This window comes from Dipteris shenzhenensis, chromosome 3 (assembly GCF_047967505.1).
Source record: "Dipteris shenzhenensis isolate YYH24624 ecotype China chromosome 3, Dip_SZ_1.0, whole genome shotgun sequence".
Taxonomy (NCBI): domain Eukaryota; kingdom Viridiplantae; phylum Streptophyta; class Polypodiopsida; order Gleicheniales; family Dipteridaceae; genus Dipteris; species Dipteris shenzhenensis.
Window position 1 is genome coordinate 39,255,809 of NC_141598.1, and position 21,027 is coordinate 39,276,835.

General features: G+C 44.6%; 1 protein-coding gene across 2 annotated transcripts in view; it reads left to right on the plus strand.

Moving 5' to 3' along the window:
* LOC147903783 (auxin response factor 12-like) overlaps positions 1–21,027 on the plus strand; it is a 36,123-nt gene that overhangs the window by 10,933 nt on the left and 4,163 nt on the right. Inside the window, exons 3-11 of one of the 2 annotated variants that reach the window (XM_087401195.1) lie at positions 869–967; positions 1,071–1,127; positions 1,282–1,431; positions 1,606–1,690; positions 11,885–11,975; positions 12,966–13,130; positions 13,235–13,357; positions 13,525–13,600; positions 14,316–14,451. In XM_087401195.1, coding sequence (XP_087257321.1) covers positions 869–967; positions 1,071–1,127; positions 1,282–1,431; positions 1,606–1,690; positions 11,885–11,975; positions 12,966–13,130; positions 13,235–13,357; positions 13,525–13,600; positions 14,316–14,451 — 982 coding nt within the window. Of the gene's footprint in view, positions 1–868; positions 968–1,070; positions 1,128–1,278; positions 1,432–1,605; positions 1,691–11,884; positions 11,976–12,965; positions 13,131–13,234; positions 13,358–13,524; positions 13,601–14,315; positions 14,452–21,027 lie in introns of both variants that reach the window. The other variant, XM_087401193.1, reaches the window with a different exon arrangement.

The following is a 21,027-nucleotide window of genomic DNA, read 5'->3' on the forward strand; positions in this document are numbered from 1 at the left end:
GGATTCATCTAGGTATATATCTGCTGCACCGGCTGCTAGGGAGGCTTCTGCAGTCTGCTACTGCTGGAGCTGAATGAGGGAGAGAGCCTCCTTTCATAGCCCTTAAGGCTCCTCTCACAGACTAGTTGTAAATGCCATACACAGGCTGGTCTGCTAGTGGCGCTTCCATAGACTGGTCTGTAGCTGCCATTTTCAGACTGGTCTGTGAGTTTACTGACTGGATCTGAGCCATGTTGAGCTCACGCAGCAAATCACTGATGGTAAAGCAAACATGATGGAGTGGAAAAAGGTGGTTAGCAAAGGTACATCAGCCCCCAAGGAGTTCATATCAGATGCCCTGGAGGAGGACAAGAGACGGGACAGCAAGGTCAAATGTCTGGTCAGAGGCCTAGCAGTAGGTCATACCCCAATCACAGATGCCAAAGCTCTGTTCATCAAGATGGGTCTCAACCCTACTTGTGAGGCAACTTCGAGGGCAGGCAAGGCCGGCGCACCGACAAGGCCACTAGTGAGATTCCGGACAATAACGGACAGATCCACCCTCATGAGCATGAGGGCAACATTGAAGGGAACCAGGACTTTCTTGTATGATGATCTCACTCTCCTACAACAAGAACACCGGAGGGAGGGGATGGTACGTGTGATGGCAACAAATATGCAACATTGCCTTTGATGTTACCAATGTGCTGAATCTTCTGGATGCCGTATCCAGAACCCTATTGATTTTTACGTTTTGATAGTTTAGACTTGTTTCTTTGCAATTTGTTTACCAATTCGTGTACTCCCTACTCTAAGGATTCATTGAATTTAATATGTTTCTCTGCATCTTCTTCCAAAGAATGTTAACATGTTTAATTGACTATCACAGGTGGCTGCTTCTACGCAGAAGGAGGTGGATGCGCATATTCCAAACTATCCCAACCTCCCACCTCAACTAATCTGCCAGCTCCACAATATAACTCTGCATGTATAGTTGCTCCCCTCCCGGTCTTCAATTATTTGTTTGTTGTGATTGTTTCCATGCCCTATTCTGACTTCCTGTCAATGCGGCTTCTAATGATTCTATGCAGGCTGACATGGAGACTGATGAAGTGTACTGTCAAATGACTCTGCAGCCAGTAAATATGGTATATCTTTCCAGCAAACTTTCTCGGTTTTAAGCTTTACAAATCTGATGCAATCATACATAACAAGTTGAAACTAATTAGATTGCTATCATATGGCTCTTGTGTTCTTTATGTCATGCAGAAGATTTTGACAAGTTGCTTGATTTTTCAGCAGGATAAAGAATCATTTCTTGTACCTGATATAGGCTCTCAGAACAGGCAGCCAAATATTTTCTTTTGCAAGACACTAACAGCCAGTGACACTAGTACCCATGGTGGATTCTCAATTCCCCGCAGAGCAGCTGAGAAAGTTTTTCCACCACTTGTATGACTTCTCCTATCTGTTTGATATCTCTGTTGTGATGACTTAGTCAGCAACAACTGTTGACATTTTCCTTCCTCCTTCCGGAAAATACAATATTGTTCCAGGTGAGACTGATCATCTGGAATATTATTCTATGAGTCTTCACAAATGTTGATGAAATGTATTGCCTTGCAGGATTTTTCACAGCAGCCTCCTGCTGAGGAACTCGTTGCTAGAGATTTGCATGACACGGAATGGAAATTTCGCCATATATACCGAGGTAACAATAAAGCTTGCAGTTAGTGTGACATCTGTGCTTTACTTTTGAGGGCAGATATAACATCCACCACTTGGGAAATCACCTTTTTTTAAATTTGAAAGAAGTCCCTGCAATTTTGCCATGTATACAGAGGTAACAATATACCTTGCAGTTAGTGTGACATCTATGCTTTACTTTTGACAAGTTGTTTTGCGGGCAGATGTAACATCCACCACGTGGGTAATCATCTTTCTTTAAATTGAAAAAAGTCCCTGCGTGCAATATGCGTCAGCCAGTAAGGCCCAACAAGCTAAGGGCAAACAAAAAGCCTTTCCTGGATGTCAAGACTTATGGTCATGATGTTCAAGGCAACCTATGGAAGTAAACATCCAAGGCAAAGAGAGAGAGAGAGAGAGAGAGAGAGAGAGAGAGAGAACACTGAAATGGCTTTTTGTCAGTGTACACTACAATGAGAGGGACAGCCTATGCGCATCTGCACCCACTAACACAAAGGAAAATAGTAGAGTGCAAAGTATAAATCTGTTGATGTGAATGTAACTCATGTAGGCTGAGGTGCACCCTCTCCAGCTGATATAATGAAAGACGAATGTATCGAGTGGGATCTGCCCCTGATGTGAGCTATGTATGAGAAAGAAAGAAAGAAAGTTTATTAGACATCTTTTGAAAAGCGGAGGTGCTATGAGACTAAAAGAAACCTGATACAATGAGCTGAAAGGGTGGAGCTTCTAGTCGGGCATCATTACCCACAATGAATACAACATAATCATATCATATCAGATCTAATACATGAGAGACATCTGGGCCCGCGGCCAGATGGGAAGTCCGAAGCTCAAGGGGAGCCTGACGAAGAATGAGGCTGTGATGACAGGAAACGTGCGATAGAGCTTTGGTGGTGGTCGTGCGTGTGATCCACTGTGGTCTCTAGTGGCGGCCTTGCGTCTTGACAAGAGCCACTATAATACCCATTGGTCGTGCCTTGAAAGAAAGACAGAAAGAAAGAAAGTTTATTAAAAGTCTTCGCCGAAGGGTCTACTAGATTGAAAGAACCTGATACAATGAGCTGAAGGGTTGTGGGCATCAAAGTTCGAGTTGCTGATTAGTGGTGGTGATCACGAGGCTTCTCTAGGCAAGCCCAGTTGCATGATACTGGAACAACCAGATGATGATACTGTCGAAGCCGTTATGATGGAGACGTGTGATGTGTTGATATCCCCCAAAATCAAAATATCAAGCTATGGTGAAATGGTAGATATCCCTTATATATATGCAGGAATGGAGTGTGCACAAGGAAAGAGATGGAGGTTCAAGCCATGACAATGGTGCACACGTGATAGAGAGACACAGAGAGCCAAAGATGTGACAGCTAACAAGAAAGAAAGATGGCACTACTCAAATGGTACTCGTATATTTTGGAAGCACACAAGTACATGCCTTTATAGGCAAAGCCTTGTCTTTTGACATCACATGAGGCACCACCTATGATGTCATGTCCAACACCTACCATTGACCTTATCCACTTCCAAAGGTCACGTGACCCTTCACAAACTTTTTTTTTTTTTTGTGGAAAGAAATCTTTTATTGCTGTAAAATAATTACATTCATAGTTACTTCGAAAGTGGAGTAACTACTACTCAACTGAAAATCTTTGTATAAGCTGTATATACATCCTGATCAATCAAATGAGTCTGAACGCAATCATAGAATGATTGCTGCAGAGATCGTTTGAAAAAAACAAAAGATGAAAATAGGGGATCACCAAAGACTCTATGATTTTTGTCCATCCATAAAGTCCACAGTGCCCAGTAGCATACCCATACAAAAAATAAAGTCAAAACCTTGTCTAGCTGGATGAAAACCAAACAACTAGAACAACTGGCCAAAAGTAACAGTAGGAAATCTCGCTCGAAGCCTCTGTCGGATGAGAGCGATGAAATCACAAGTGTGTGGACAGTGCAAGAAGATGTGAAGCACAGATTCAGCATAGTGTAGGCATCTGTGGCAAACAGCCGGAGCAATATGTCTATGTGCGAGTAACTGGCCAGATGGAAAAATGCCAAGTAGGACTCGCCAAAGGAAAAGCTGTTGCCGAAGAGGGACTTTATAATGCCAAAGGAGACGCAGTCGCTTTCTCCACCACTTTAGTGGGCGATCCATATGCCAAACAGTATTTGCTTTGTCAGAGTTCCAAGGCGGAAATAATACCACTTTATACAGAGATGACACTGTGATATGTGAGAGCTTCAAAGGACGGGCTGAAGAGGAAGAAGAATGTAAAATCCAATCCTCAAGCCTATTCTGAAGTTCCAAACGAGGTACCGGCAAGAACGGTTGAAGCATTGCTGAAATCCTATGCCGTAAAGGACGATAATGAGCTCCCAAACCGTATTTGCTAGCAGCCATAGAAAAGGATAAAAGAGTGCCATCATCCTGAAGTACATCCGCCACAGAAGAAATGCCTTTGAAAGAGAGAAAATAAGAACGTCTGGGTTCTTGTATGGCCAAAGAAGGGTGGAATACTTTAGACCAATAAATGTTCTCAGCCCTCAAAGAATTTCCCGACAAAGAATCCCGACCATTCCATTCCAAGTGGGATAAAATATGTTTCCAATCAAGAAGCAGACGAGAGACACTCCAATGGACAACTCATCTCAGAAGCAAAGAGTCAGCTTACTTTGACATGAAGGATATGGAAGAACTCCATGATTTTCTTGGGACAGAAATATGGTTAAATGACACATGGATTACACTTTCTCAAGGCAAGTACACTCAAAAGGTACTTAAGAAGTTTCAATTACATGACTACAAGCCACTCCCTACTCGTATGGAATGCAATATCAAGTTGTCACCACTTGACACTTCTCCAACTTCAAATCCTCTATAGAAATCCCATTGAGTAGGCTGCCAATGCCCAAAAGCAGAAGTATGAATATGTAATAAAAGAGAGCGGATCATGAAAGCCCAAGGCTGATCTCCTTGCATAAATTGCAACATCATTTTCCCTCTGTGAGCAAGTAGATGCATTTGAATATTGAGAATGTTCAGACCCCCGTGCATCTTTGGAGAAACACACAAAAGACACAATTTATTCGAGGAAGAGGAATCCCCCCTCGTTGTGAAGAGTGTGAATGAGGAGATGCCTTTTACGGCAATGTTTCCAAGTTACTTCATCTTGGGGCTCTTGTTGATGAAGACTGGTCACTTTCGAAGGTGCTGAAGATGTCAAGGCCAAAATGCATGCTGACTTCAATGTGAAAGCTTTGGAAAAACTACTACCCAAGGTGTATTTAAAAATATCCATGCCAATAACCTTTAAACCTAAAGGGCTTTTCATACGCTTTTTTAAAAAACTACTAAGGTTAATAACCATTTGAAAAAAAAAAAGATATCTTCTGCCTTTCAAGAATGATATCTTCTGCCTTAAATGCTCACAGGATTGCTGCAGAGGACGGTTATTCAGGGTCCCAAATGTCTGCACTGTTCGTAGGTGCAGCAGAGGGAGCAGTTTTGGATAGAGACTGTCACAGGCATCCTTAGCCTGTGGCATACTAAGCTGCCACATGGACTGCCATGCAGGAGCCACGTCATCAACTGCACAGGCCAGCCATGTGGACTGCAACGCAGGCAGCCATGTCATCAACTGTGCAGGGCTGTGCAGAGCAGCCATGTTAGCAATGCCATGCCACATCAGCACCATATCAGAAAGGCCACGTCAGCAGGCTGTACGGCAGCATCACATCAGCAGCCACATGGAAGTCGGTGGTTGGCTGAGCCAACCTGATCAGTCAGGGCAGGAATCTGCCCCTAGTCGGCCAGTTTTAGGCCCCAATGGACCTATATAAGGGCAGCCCCTTGGCCCATGATTTCGTCTACTTTGGGGCAGCAGTTTCACCAGCAGCAGCAGCAGGGATCAGCAGCAGAATAAGCCAGCTTTAGGGAGCAGCCGATCTGCCCCTTTCTTGGCATCTACAGGTTCATCTATAGATCCCGAGCAGCAGGAGGGGTTTACATCAGAGCAGCCCCTTATTTCCAGCAATTCATAGTTCCTACGCTGATGGTTTATTTCCCTCTATACAGTACTCTCTAGTCCTTTGCAGTGAGGGTTATCCCCACGATACAATATCTATTCTTTCAGTTATATTCAGCCCTATTGGGCCTACATTTTTTCAGTTTTTATTTCCCCCTTCGGAGGCCCATTGTATTCCTCCCTCAGACTCTCACACTCGTTTCACAGTTGCACTTGTTTTTTGAGTGCATTATTCTATTTATTCAGGTAGTAGTGAGCAGAAGAGAGAGTGAATTTAGGCTTTCTCCTTGCTACATTGGTATTAGAGCTTCAGATTTTCTTTCCTAAGATAGGGAGGTGTAGTTCAGGGACAGGCCACTGTTTTATGGTATAAACAACATCCAGAAAGGACACCATGAGTACTAGTGGCACGTCCAACACTAGTGGGGAGGAAGGGTCTGCTTCCCAAGCCTTGCCATCACAGAATCCTGCCCTGGTCGCAGAGGCCCCGATGACAGTTTTTTCTATGATGGCCATGATGCAGACCTTGATGCAGATGCAGTAACAACAGTCAAAGAATCTTTTTACTCACATGCTTCAGCTCCAGGAGGTGCAAGATGAAGGAAGAATGGCATCTTCTCATTTCTCTACGCCGTCCACATGGAGATGAAGGAAGGGAGAGAGTCCAGCAGCTCGTTGAAGCTTCATTTCTTGGGAAGCTCAATTTTCTTCGGTATGATGGTAAGACCGAACATTTAGTAGCTAGTCCCTGCTATGCGTGATGGAGTTTATGGTTTTCAATCTTATGAGTGACTATCGTGAGATTGAAACTGCACTATGTTGTGTTTTTAGAGGATAAGTTTGGGAATGTTCTTGGATTCATCTAGGTATAAGACCGAACATTTAGTGTTGATTTCGTGGCTCAATCAATGTGAAAGCTATTTTTGTGCCTACGATCGACAACCAAAGGCGTATTCTCACCTCGATGCACCTCATAGGCAAGGTAGTAGTCACCATGGGCACAGACGGACCACTATGATGCAGACGAGGAGGCACCTTCTACGACAATTCCAAATTTCAAAGAGGCAAGGAAACTTGATGGGACAAATTGCCCCATCTAGAAAGCGAAGATCTGTAGCCATCTAGTCGTTGGATCACAACGGGGGCGGATCCAATGCCCTCAACGTCAATGATGCTTCACGAAAGATTACCATGGTTGTAGATTAGATGAGCTCCAAGCATGGGAAGACAAAGATGCCCAAGCCCTTGCACTGATCATAGGGACAATGATGGACTTTGCTATTCCACATATGGAGATGGGTTATTGATAAGGTGAGGCATGGACTGCTCTTAAGGATTTGTACGAGACGGACAACACGTCCAAGATCCTATCTCTCTAGCACGAGTTGTTCAACATGGATACTGAGGAAGGGGATGAGGTACATGACCATGTCACAAAGGTAAAGGTGTGAGAGATCAGGTAGCATCAGTTGGTTAGAAGGTGGGCTCAAGCTAGTTGGCATTGCTAGTACTTGGGATACTTCCGAGGAGTTTTCAAAGCTTTGTGACTGTTGTAAGAGGATCAGGCCTCTAACATTTGAGGAGTTGGGCCCCTCGTTGATGCAGGTTGTGTTGGAAATAGAGGATAGAATCACTCACACCTCACTTCCTCTCTAGCTCATACAACACTCAGAAAACTGAAAGAGAGATAGGACAAAACTCAGATATCTTCCTCCACAATCGTGGGCAACAAAAGCTCAAGAGTGAGCGTGACCTGAGCCACAATGCTTCACATGCCGCTGTACAGGCAGCCCTGTACTCTGTCTCTGTAGATGACTGGGCGACAGTAGATTGTTTCTTACTCAGCCATGACACGGCTTCTGATGAGAGTAAGAAACAATATCTAGAGGTCGATCTCCGGGTATCAATGTCACCTGCCCAATCACTATCACAAAAACCTCCCACTCGATGCCTCTAGTATAAGTGATGCTGTAGGTGTAGGTACCCTTCAAGTACCTTAGCACCCTCATACCTGCGTCCCAATGAGCCTTCTTGGGTGTGGCAGAGAACGGACAGAGCAATCCAACTGCGAAGAAAATGTATGGTCGAGTATTGGTGAGGTAAAGCAAACTCCCCACCAAGCGTCGATATAGTGATGAATCAACTGGCTGAGATGGATCACGGACACTCAGCTTCAGACCAGTTTCCATGGGAGTCACTGCAATGGGGATTTTGGAATGTGAAATCCTGGTGGCTGTGCCACATATACTTCCTCCTCCAGGTTACCATTAAAAAATGCAGACTTGACGTCCATTTGAAAAATAGACCAACTGTGATGAGCAGCCAAGGCCATGACTATCCGAATAGTCACCATCCTAGCTGTGGGGGCAAAGGTCTCGTCGAAGTCAAGTCCTTCTGACTATGCATGGCCTTTCACCACCAATCTTGCTTTGTACTTGTCCAAGCTCCCATCTGACTTGAACTTAAGCTTGTACACCCATTTAGTCCTGATGACCTTCCGCTTGGTTGGTTTGGGCCTTCCGCTTGGTTGGTTTGGGCACTAAATCCCAGGTGTCATTTTTCAAAATGGCATCCATCTTTGCCTTCATGGCTTCCTGCCATTCTGGTATATCCTTCGCTTCATGGAAGGAACACGTGTCCGCAAGTTGAGCTACCATAGCGAAGTTCACAAAGGGAGTCTTCATGTTTCTTTGAGACCGCTACGCTTCGGAATTGCTCTCGGGTAAGTCTGTGACCCGTGAGTCTGCTAACGTCTTCAAATACCATTGAGGTAGCTTCTTCTCAGATGGAGGTACTTTGGATGAAGTTGACTTGGGAGCTGGCTCTGGAATGGCATGCTCCTCCTCCTCCTCCTCCTTGGGGTCTTCAGTTTGCTCCACCTCGCGGATGGTGACTTTGAGTGGGGGTAACTTTGGAAGTTCTGGAACCTCCTCGGCAAGATGTGGCTCGGTCTCTTCAAAGATCACATCCCCACTAATAAGGATCTTCTTCTTGTCTGGGTCGAATAGGCGGTAGGTCTTGGACTTTTCGCTATATCCCACAAAGATACAGCTCCGGCTATGGGGATCCCGTTTTGTTCGCTCATGTTTGTGTACATGCACAAATGCTTTCGAACCAAAAACCCTCAGATGAGAAATGATGGGCTTCTTACCATAATAAGCTTCGTATGGAGTCTTGTCATCAACAGCCTTGGTCTTGGTTTTGTTAAGGATGTGAACGGCAATGTTCACGGCTTCACCCCAGTAGGCTTTCTAGAGATTCCTCCCTCGCAACATGGTCAACCCTGTCTCTGTGACGGTCATGTGCTTCCTCTCAGCAACTCCATTCTGTTGAGATGTGCGAGCTGTCGTGAGCTGTCTCTTAATCCCTTGCTTCTTGCAAAATCCATTGAACTCGGTAGAAGTGAACTCTTCCCCAGTGTCGGTGCGGAAGGCTTTGACTACCTCCCCGTTCTCCTTCTCTACCTGGGCCTTCCAGACTTCGAATTTCTCGAAAGCCTGAGATTTCTTGGCCAGGCAGAATACCCATGTCATGCGATTGAAATCATCAACAAGTAAGAGAGAATACCGCGAACCTGCGAATGAATTTGTCGACATTGGGCGGCAGATGTCGGCGTGAACTAAGTTGAGCGGCTTCTTGGACCTTGATGAGGCCTCCTGTGGGAACTTGTCCCTGTGTTGCTTGCCTTCCATGCAAGCCCCGTAGACACGATCATTGCTTGCAATCGGTGGAAGTCCATCCACCATCTTTGTCTCCTGCATCTCAGAGAGAGTGCCATAGTTGACGTGACCGAACCACTCGTGCCATAATCTGGATCTTCCATGGTCCCCGTGCACCAACAGTGTTAAGCCGATATAGCCCATGCTCCTTGAGCCACCACTTGTCCATTTGCCTTGGATGTGACAGTGACCTTGCTACTGTTGAATAATACCGACATATTGTGCTTGTCCATTTGACTGAGAGACAATAGGTTTTTGCACAAATTCGGTACATACAGTACATTGGAAATCAGCTCCTCGTTTCCTGCAGTCGTAATGAACAGAATACTACCGACACCCTTCACAGGGCATGACCGGTTATCCTCAACAGTGCCCTTGGAATCGGGATGCGTACCTTCCATGGTTTTGAACCATTCCTTCTTGTTGGACATGTGCTTTGAAGCTCCACTGTCCACATACCAACCTCCTCTCCCTCACTGACTGCATAAGCGGAGCAATACTCAGTGATGATGAAGAGAGCGCCGCTCGTGACATTTGCCAATTCGATCTTTGGCTCCCCCTTGGTCTTGGACTCCTCCTTCTTGAGGTCTGCCTTCTTCTTGCGGCACCCTTTAGCGGAACGACCAAGCTTCTCATAGTAGAAGCACTTCATCTGCCTCTTTTTCTTTGCATCCTCGGTCTTGTTTTTGTTCTTGGATTCTTTGAACTAACCCTTGTCGTGCTTGTCCCTCGCCACGAGAGCCTTCTCGTCCGATTGCGTAATGATTAATGCTAGGGAGTGGGCATCTCTCTCTTCCCAATGCTCAAGCTTTTCACCATCCACTGGAATGAGAATCTTCCCCTTGTCCAACAAGTCTTCTGGTTTTGCCTCCACCCCCGTTGTTAGCTTCCACAACTTCCGGGCCACAAGATGGCTCCGGATCTTCATTTTCCAGATCGGGTAGTTTGACCCATTGACCAGTCTGTTAGTCTATAGATCTTACAGGTCAGCGTCTGGCCGACCTGAAATGGCCGACCAGATCTGCAGTTGGGGGCCTATAAACCCCCCCAGTGCTTGGTGGGCCTATAAACCCCCCCAGTGCTTGGTCCATCTGGCTGGGTGTTTCCCAGCCCTGCTGCCCACCATGTGGTTTACATGCCTGCCAATTGCAGCCCTATATGCTCTACAAAATGGGTCCACTGTTGGCTGCTGTCCAACCCAATGCAAGGGTCCAACCCAATGCAAGGGCCCATGTGTGGTCCATTGGATGGCCACCATCATGACTGTCCTGCAGACTGATCTGCCCATATGGCAGCCCCTGTGCTGTGACATTCCATAGAGTTTCCTGAGGACGGTCTCATCTAGACCCTTGATACCTGCAAATTCACCTCTTGCATGCAATCTAGATTGTTGTGGGACAGCTCAAGGTCTTGTCACATGATCGAGGTAGCACCTGATATTCAGTTTCTTGAAATACCCAAGATATCATGATATCTGAGGTCATTATCATTATCTATGCATACGGTTTCCTTGACATGATACAAATGATTGACTACCAAGACTTGCATTATACATTCCTCTTTGCGGTAGAGCTAACCAGACTGAGGGATAGACTGACAAGGCTCACTCAAGACATGAATCTCCATAGTACAGGACCATAGGTTTCTTCCAGAGAGAGTCCTCATAGAGTAGACACTGCAGAGGCTGCATGTAGAGCAGACAACTTGGAGTGCCACACATGAGAGCCCCACGTCCCTGCTCCATATGCTGTACACATCTAGTAGGATCATGACGTCAGGCCATGATGTCCATGTTTTGAGGCCATTGAGACGAGTAGAGCATGCCAGCAAAGTATCTTGGACATCCTTCAAGCATATTGGAATACCCCATGGGACTTGAATGATGCTCACACAACACTCATTTCACTTACCATGGGCTAGTGGACACACAGTTACTGTGTCTTTGTGTTTCACTTTTCAGTTTTATGGTGCCTAGTGCTTCCCTAGCTCACCAGATTAGGGGGAGGGGTGTGTGGGCTCTCACTATATATTTACTTATTGGTCTCTTAAGCTTCTTTGGCCTTTTGCAGATGCCATAAACCTCTCGTGTTCTCTCTGCTGTTTTCTTTCTTATCCTCTTTGTCAATGATTCCCAGTTCATTAGATTGAGATGTTCTAGCCTTATGAAGTCTACTGTATCTTTTTGAAGCCTGTTTTTGGACCCTCATCTGTTAAGTCGGGTCAGTCATGATTCCTCTTTGAATAAGATTTTTGGTGGCTATTATATTTTGTGGAGTGCTGGCCATACTGATAGTATACTATGGATCGCTTGCAATGGATCCAGATTGCAAATATTGCCATTTTGAAGGGTTGTGTGTAAGTTTGGTGTTCCATAGATGTCATCGATTCTTCTTGTGCAATGTGAACTTATGTTTCGGTCTGACCAAGCTGTTTTGGTGTGCGTTGCTACAGGGCAGCCAAAGCGGCATCTGCTCACAACAGGGTGGAGTGTCTTTGTGAGTGCCAAGCGCCTCACAGCTGGAGATTCCGTCCTTTTTATAAGGTAATGATGCCTCTGTCATCTATTATGTTATTTGGTGCATTATGGCTTTTACGTCTGCTGACTGTATTAAGGCATTTATATGACTATTGAAGTGGCAAACAGGCCAATACATGTGGCATAAGTAGATACACATTCCCAACCACCCCTTTTAGCATGTTCTACCAGAATGGGGCATATCATTGACACAACAAGTCTGCTTTTGGACCCTGACATTTAAAGCCGGCATGGGAGGTTTGTGCGAAATATAGGAAAACCCAAAATCTAAATGTGTTCTTCAATCTCCATAGACGAAACCCTACAGAACTGGTGATGACATCATATGCTGTACCTATTCCTAAAAATCATAGTTATGGTCTTTCTGCAGTGTTGTCCTTCAATTGCATTAATCATACTTTCTTTCCACGACCCTTTTCAGCTTTTAAAATAATTATTGAATCCATGTAGAATAGTTAATTCCTCATCGAGGGGTAAGATTTAAAAGTTAATGTAGAGCATTTGTGGCCTTCAGTAGGTCATTTATTCACTTTACTAATGTCGATTGCTGGAACAAGTGATGTGAAATTTGTTCTCGTGTAGTTTGTCATGTTAAAATATTTTTGATTTTTGTGAAGCCTCAATATTTTTGAGAAATTTGCAATATGATCTTTATATACCTTGAGCATTCTGTTGACCCTTTATGGCATATTGCTGCTGCTCCTATGTGTGAGAGCCAATGGTCACTGAATTTCACATACATGCATGCATAATCGGATGTGTCTTGTCATGATTGGGATTGAAGTCTTCACAAGCAACTATCAGTGGGAAAGTTTTTTGAATTGAAGTGTTCGGTTTTTGCAATGCTGCATTGGCTTTGCAAAGGCATCTTGTTGTATCTTTAAATATTGCTTCTATGAGTGAGTCTGATAGGCAAGAATTTAATTCATGAAATCCTTCCTGTGGTTTGTATATTCATGCTGGTGTGTCTTTTATGTTGGCGAATTTTGTGTATAGGAACGAGAAAGGCCAGCTGCTTTTGGGGATCCGGCGAGCAAACAGGGCTCAAACTGTTATGCCATCATCAGTATTATCAAGTGACAGCATGCATATTGGAGTTCTTGCTGCTGCAGCTCATGCTGCAGCTACCAATAGCCGATTTACTGTCTTTTATAATCCAAGGTAAACTTTGATTGGTGTGCTTTTTGCATATTTGTGTAATTTGATCTGTATTATCTATACCTGGTCTATAATATACATGCTGTTCCAATATTTTGATTGTCTAGAGCAAGCCCTTCGGAATTTGTCATCCCTTTCTCAAAGTATGAGAAAGCTGTCTACCATACACGTGTCTCGGTGGGCATGCGCTTTCGAATGTTGTTTGAAACTGAGGAATCAAGTGTGAGAAGGTGAAAACCTAGCTGATCTCCTTGTGACTCTGATTCAGTCCTACTTGTTGCGCTTTGCAGTTCTACAGTAATTTTCACAGTTTTTTGATGGGCTCTTCTTAATGTAAAGTGGTTTCGGGATCCAAACATTTCATGGCTGTGCTGGAGCTAATCTCTTGTTCACACAGATATATGGGAACCATTACTGGTATTGGTGATCTAGATCCTGTTCGATGGCCAACTTCGCAATGGCGTTCCATTAAGGTTAAAACTAACCTAACTTATGCGGCAATAGTAGGGTCCTTCAACTTAGCTTGCTTGCTTCTTATTTTTTATGACAATCTGGTTTCAACATCAATAATCATATGAATTACATATGCCAGTGATATTTTTAGTGATCATCTCTGCAAGGAAAGAAAAAAAGATTGTTGTCCTTTGATTGTGCAATCTGTGCCATGCTAAAAGTCATTGCAAACTCTTAGTTGATGCACGTATGGTGTTTCAAAGGTCTTGTAATGATTACTGTTGGCTTTTGCATTTAAATAATGACATTGTTAAATGTAAGGCTTCAAGTCCTGTGCATGCTATGCTAAAAGTTTGGTCGATGTTTTATGTGCTTTGAAGACTGCTAATTACTGAAAGGATACATGCTGAGATTTGTCTCGAAGTAACAAGGTAGGATAACTCCAAAGGCGTTGTCAAGGCTACTTGCACCACTTGTGATGGAAATGCTAAGATCTGTTTTTGATGTGCTAGAATCTGTCCTTGAAGCAAGGTTCTAATAAAAGAAATTATGTTCAAAGAAAAAAGCCTCCTTCTAGATACTGAGCATAAGTACATTGTGGGTGGTACATGCAGCATCATTGTGGTTGGTTCTCCATGCAATTGTTAAGCATGTTGCTTGGATAGTTAATGCACTATGTAAATTGCTGTGGTCTGGTGCAATTCGTTTAGTTCATAGAAGTTTTGTATGTTGCAGGTTGGGTGGGATGAGTCAACAGCTGGAGAGCGGCAAAGGCGGGTTTCGATATGGGAGATAGAACCCCTCACAACATTTCTTGTATATCCTCCCTCCTCAAGTTGGAGACTGAAGCGTCCATGGCCTCAATCGATCGGTACTTCTTCAACCAACGTTACTATATTGATATTGATAATAGTTTTGATGCGTTTAAATCCTTACTTTTTATTTCACGTTGGTGAGTTCATATTTGAGACTGTATGCAAGATCCAAGAGACGGCATGTAACAAAGAGTATGCATATATATTGATTATATTGCAGACAGTTTTAGCTTAAAGCTAGGTTTGCTGGTCTGGTGATTTTGGAAACACTTTTCCCACAGAAAGAGGATTGGCACCTTCATTTCGAAGAATACTAGATTTCCTTAATGAAAGTTTGTATCTACATATTAAAGGTTTACTTCAAGAATTGACAATGGAATCTATTTCTTACTTGGTAAAAACAAATGAGTGAAGACCAAAATTGTCAATCATTTCAAAGGTTTAGCAAAAGTGCATGCATAGCATGGTAAAAGCAGGTCGAAATTGTAAGTGGCTGTGTAGATTCGATTGAAAATTTTGTCAACTCTTTGGTAAAATCCAAGATGCTGGGAATTACACAAGTTGCCTTCTCAGCTAAAGGCTTAGAACACCAATCAACCAAAGCTGGCCAAGTGTCAAAGATTTTGAGTTTTAAGAGCATGAGTACACCTTGAGCTTTTGACAAACATGTGGGATTACTGCTTTAAGAGGTGCATTGTATACCACTATCAACATAGATTATAGGGTTATCTTGTACTAGTGGTTTTACCTCTTGAGCCCGCGTGCTCCACCTCGAGCGTCTGTAGACTTTCCGTCCAATGTGTTCTTCTCCACCTTACTGCCTGTGAATCAGCCTAGGTGGGCAGCCCCTGCCAAGCTTTGTCTGCAGCACACAGGTCCCTGTATTGTCTTGATGTACATAATCCTCCATTTATTTGTTTGATGGAATCAAAACAACTCTACACTTATTTATAATCTTGGGACTGTTCCAACCTGCTCGTGAATGGCTGCTCCAGAAGGTATGATGATCTCAGCACCTTGCTGCCCTAGAAGACAGCCCAGGTCCAGCCCCTTCCTGGCTAAGTCTGCAGCCCTTCAAGCACCCTCTCACCTCCTGAATATAGGTCCAGAGGGTGGCTTCCTGCTGCTCCTTTCTGCTTCCTGGAATGCTGGCTGCTGGATATATTGTGAGGCATCAAGCCTCTCCTTTTATAGGCCTAGGGGCCTGTCAAAAAAACCGACCAGCCTGCCTCATACTGGCCGACCAGTCTGCTGCTGGTCCAGCCCTTTAAGGGCTCTAAAACCGGGGCCCTTTGGCCCAAACTTCTAGGGCCTTTGGCCCTCCAATGAAGGCAAGGGCCCAGCCCTATATAAGGGCCCTAGCCAGGCCCTTTTGGGCTGCCCTTTGCTGCTGCTGGAGACCCTATTGCAGGATGTACTCCTGCCCATAGCCTCTGCCATCTGCCCCGTATCTTTCTTCATGCAGGCGCCTTCCTGCTGCAGCATCCTTGCCTCGCAGGTCCCTGATGTCCACGTGTCTGCCCTGTACATCAGGAGCTCCACGACTTGCGAGGTACCCTTCTTGCTTTGTGTGAGGTGGTGTCCATGTGGCAGTCCCCCTCCCTTTCTCTTCTCTGGGCATCTTCTGCCCTAGGTCTCCCTCCCCCACGCTCTCCTCATTTGGGGGCTTATAGATGGGGAGGTGACCATTCCAACAGTCTCATGGTGTCCGTGATCTAGAATGCGCTTGGAAATGAGGAGAGATGCTACTTGTGTTCAATTTCAAGAAGATAATCACATGGATTTGGAATACATGATTTCAACCATCAAATGTGAAAAGGAGGGTGAAATTTACCCCAAGATGGTTTAGAGTACAACTGAGTTGTAAACCCTAGGATAAGGCAACCCAAAAGTGTGAAACGATTAAATAAGACTCCAACAAGCTATATACCACAAGTGCAAAGTACACCAAAAGGGAAAAACTCATACCAGCCACAAAGGGTTGGAGCAAAGGGTGTGCTAAGGCCCTTGCTGAGTACTATGCTGAAATAAAGAGAGCTCAGTAGCTCAAGCAAAATCAAGTACAAAACATATCATATCATGTGCTATCTGCTATCTGGAGCAAGTTGAGAGCTAGAGCTGAAACTCAAAATCTGAAACTGGGCACTGTAGTGGCTCGTCTATGAGCGGTGAAAATGTCTTGGATCTGCGTCTGTCTGGCTGTCATATGCAGATCTCACCTCCTCAATGATAGCCCTCAGAGTGAAGATGTGATCTAGGGCAGAGTGTTGTCTCCGGAATCCTACCTGTCCTAGTGCCTGTTGCCCCCAAGCCTCAGTATGACTGCTAAGTTCCCTCTCTAAAATTGATCCATAAATCTTGGCCAGAGTGTGGCCAATCATAAGGGTACGATAGTTCCTAGTCTCCATGGGGTTCCCGGCTTTGTGTATCAGCACAATAGTGATGGTGCGCCAAGCAAGTGGAAAATTGTGACACAAACCGGTTAAACATCTGTGCTAGGACCAGAGCTAGGACCTTTTGTCCATGTGCAAAGTGCTCAGCCTGCAGGCCCTCATGGTCTTGCGCTCTTTGATTGTGTAATCGACGTAGTGCAGGCCGTACATTCTGTGTGGTGAACAAATGACAAGTAGTGGGCCTAGGCATGAAGGACATATCCGGCGATGTCTACATCTTGTCATCATAGAGGGAACATGCATACGTGTGCCACGCGTCTGGATTAGTGATGGGGATAGGTGGCTTCCCCTCTAATAGAAATCTCCATTCAGTGGTAGGGTTTCCTCCTCGGAAAGATTTGACAATCTCATCCATCCTATGTGTGAGGAAGGCTCGTCTCTTATGATGGGTCTGTCGACGATAGATCCTTTGTGTCTTAGGTGACGTCAGATGACCCAAAGCATGCTCCTGTGTGAAGTGGGCTCTCGCCTCTTTGCACGTCTGGAGGAAAGTAGCACACTGCAATGAAGATAGGCCGAGCATTTGGAAGCTGAATTCATATCAACATGTGTTGTGCATGCTCCTCTCTCCGAACCACAGATATGAGTGGTCTCAATTGTTGAAAAGGACAGCCACCCGCTTGGAGCCTTGTACTCCGCTATCTCTCCTCAACTCCTTGCTGTGAGCTGACTCCCATGTGTATCCAGTCACTGTGGTCAGCCCTCGCTCTGGGCTCTTGTGCATTTCGATGTAGATCATATCTCTATCATAATATGTCTCCAAGAAACCTCATGGGTCAGACCATAATGTGCCATTACAATTCCATACTGCTATTTTCAGTCCAGTACGTGCACACATCCCATGAACTCGACACCTTCACAATTCTCCCTCTTCCTTTTCTTCTTTCTCTTCCTTATCCTCCTTATCTCCTCTTTCTCGGATGATCACCGTACCATCCCTATATACAGCCCATTTCCTTGCTTCCCTCGCTACCATTACTCTTACCATACCTTCCCTATGGTGTTCCTGTTTTAGAAGTGTGAGGTCGTCATCCAGGTAGATCCTAGTTCCCTTCAAGGTCGCCCTCGTGCTCATGAGGGTCTTCTTGTCCATGGCTGTCCGGAATTTCAGCACTAGTGGCTTTGTGGGTGCCTCAAGTCTACCCACCCTCCAGGCTGTCTCACAAGTGAGATTGACTCCCATTTTTGTGAACAGTCTTTTGGCATCTCCCATCGGTAGGCCCCTCACTGAGACATTTAAGGCTTTGCTGGTCCTTCTCTTTTCCTCCTCAAGTGCTTTGGAGTTAATTTCTCTTTTTTGGGGCTGTTGTGCCCTTTTTGACCACATCTTTTCATTCCAACATCTTAGCTTCGCGTTGTTGATTTGTTGTTTAAGCTTAGCATGTGTGCCTTGCATTGTTTCCTGCATGGTGGCAATCTCCTTCCTGAGAGTGGAATTTTCTGTTTTCAGCTCCTCCATTACTTTGCAATTTCCTTCCGGTAGTGCTTTCATGTCCTTTATTTGCTGCAATTTGATCTCCAAAGCATGCACCTTGTCCTGGAGCTTGTTTTTCTCACATATGATATGATATGATTGTATTAAAGTGTGTGTGTGTGTGTGTGAGAGAGAGAGAGAGAGAGAGAGAGAGAGAGAGAGAGATGATATGATATTATATGATTGTATTAAAGTCCTCTTGAGACCCTTCAGGATCTATGTGATTGGTGACCACTATCAAAAAGTAGTGATCGTTTACATCTGGTGAAATAGAATACTATAGATTGCTAATTAATTAGTACTTGTTGGGCTAGTTTGTGTGCGTTTGACCTATCAGCTAGATTTAGATGCTCGTTTGGGAGAGACTAAAATGAAATCGTTGTGTCTTCACAAGCAGTTCTAGCTTGAATGAAGAGATTTCGGACTACTTTTTGATTAGCCTTCTCCCTTAGTGCTAGCCTTCGTCATCGTTGAGTTTGCTGTTCACCTCCGGAGTGCCGATAGGAACTTAGTACGAAGAATTTGTATAAATGGATGCTCAAGTATGTGTGGTTGTGTGGATTTGTATGTGTGAAAGCATATGTGTACACTATGATCTACACCCACTGTTGGGTGCTGATGACGTCAGTGGGGATGTCATAGTAGCTAGTCCCTGCTATGTGTGATGGAGTTTATGGTTTTCAACCTTATGAGTGACTATCATGAGATTGAAACTGCACTATGTTGTGTTTTTAGAGGATGAGTTTGGGCATGTTCTTGGATTCATCTATACATATGCTAGGCCAAATACTTTGTCTCGGTGTTCCAAAACTTTTTTAAGATAGCTCCCTAGCTTTGTAGCTGGCTGCTCCAATAAAATTTTCAGGCTTCCTCTGCTGTCCTCATACCTTTCTCTGATGTGTGCATAGGCCTGGCATCTTAGAAGTACATGCTGCTCATTTTCTGTACATGCTGCTCATTTTCTACATCTCCCGTGGGGCAGATTTTGCACATTCGTTCTTCTCTTCGGACCCAAGTCCTGTCCACCTTGAGCTGGTTCTCATTTTGCAATTAGATGCCTTTTGAACATGGATGTCTTCTCCAAGGTATTTTTGCATCCCATAGCTATCCATTGGATTAATTTCCTGTTTGTAGAATTGCATTTACCCGGGTCTTGCCATAGTTCTTGTAGCATCTGTTGTGTCACTAGCTTTCTAATCTCGCATGTATCCTTTGGTATATCAGCAGCTGTTATACCCCATAATTCCATCCATTTCGTGAGAGAGAAAGAAAGAAAGAAAGTCTATCAATGTCGCACTAGAGACCAAAAGGTCTATGGGACAGCAAGAAACCCTCTTGCTTTAGGGAGGGCACATGGCAGCTCCCAAGGAGTGCAAAAGCAACCCACATTATTTAGAGTACCTACATGATAGTCTGAAAGAGTAAACAGCCATACATCAGTTTAAGTCTGAGAGTCTTTTGGTTTTGATTTAAACTCTCTGATTAGGGCTACGCCTTCATGGTAAACTTCCCATTTTCCATCCTTTCTGGCAGCCCCGACTTTAGATAATTCAGTTACCTTATTCTTGAGTTGAGCTTGTGTGAGCTCCTCTGCTATCCATACTTTGGTACCCTTCAACTTTTCAGATTGTCGAAGAAGCTTGATCCGCATATCTTTTGACTCAACTTTTCAGATTGTCGAAGAAGCTTGATCCGCATATCTTTTGACTTCAGTGTAAGGATTGCATGACCTTTATACTGGATAATAGAAGCTGGCTTTGAGTCTTCATCATCTTGCTCATCATGATCCGAGAGAGAGAGAGAGAGAGAGAGAGAGAGAGAGAGAGAGAGAGAGAGAGAGAGAGATTGATTTACGTCTTCGGGAGGCCTTGCGGACCTATGAGACAAAGTACAATCCAAGAGTAACTCATACAAGCCACTGTGGGCTGAGACAAAGGGATTGCTAGAACCCTTACTGAGTGCTATGCTAATAAGCTCAAAAACTCAATACTAGTACTAGTACTAGTACTCAAAATACATAACTAGGTGCCATGGTGGGTCTTTGGTGGGATGTGAAGATATCTTGTATCTGTGTCTGCCTAGTTGTCTCTCGTTGTGGCGGTGGGCATGGTCTTCGTGATCTTTGTATCCAATGAGCCAATCAAGAGTGACACGTTGGCTCAAACGGTCCCCTCTGAAGAGAGCTGATATAGGTTGGACCTGCGTCCTCTGGTCATCCTCTACATCGTGCATGGTCTGTGTTTCTCTGGCTGTGCTGCTCCGCATCGTCTCTTCCCGTGATTCACTCTGCTCTCTTGTCAGCGATCCTCTACTCCAATATGTTCTGAACTTCTGGGGCTGACTCAAATACATAGAAATCAGTGACGTGTGGCTTTGTTCGATCTGTCTCTGCCCCCTCATGGCACTATCACCACTTGCTAGTTGGTTTGTGTCAGTAGGGTCTCTCGGTGTTGCAGCATCTCAATCAAATAGAGGCCCACGTAGACCAAGAAAGTGGCCCAAAACCAAGCTTGTCTGGAAAGAGACAATGGTATCTCCACGGATCTGATAGTAGACTGGGTAAGTGCACAGGAATGCTCCTTGTCCAGCTCCTGCAATATGCATAACCTGTAGATCCGCTACTCTCTAGGTGTTCTTGTGGCTCTCCTCATCTCGATCCTCAGCTGATGGGATGAGATCTGCATCTGGCCAATGGCTATCCTTAA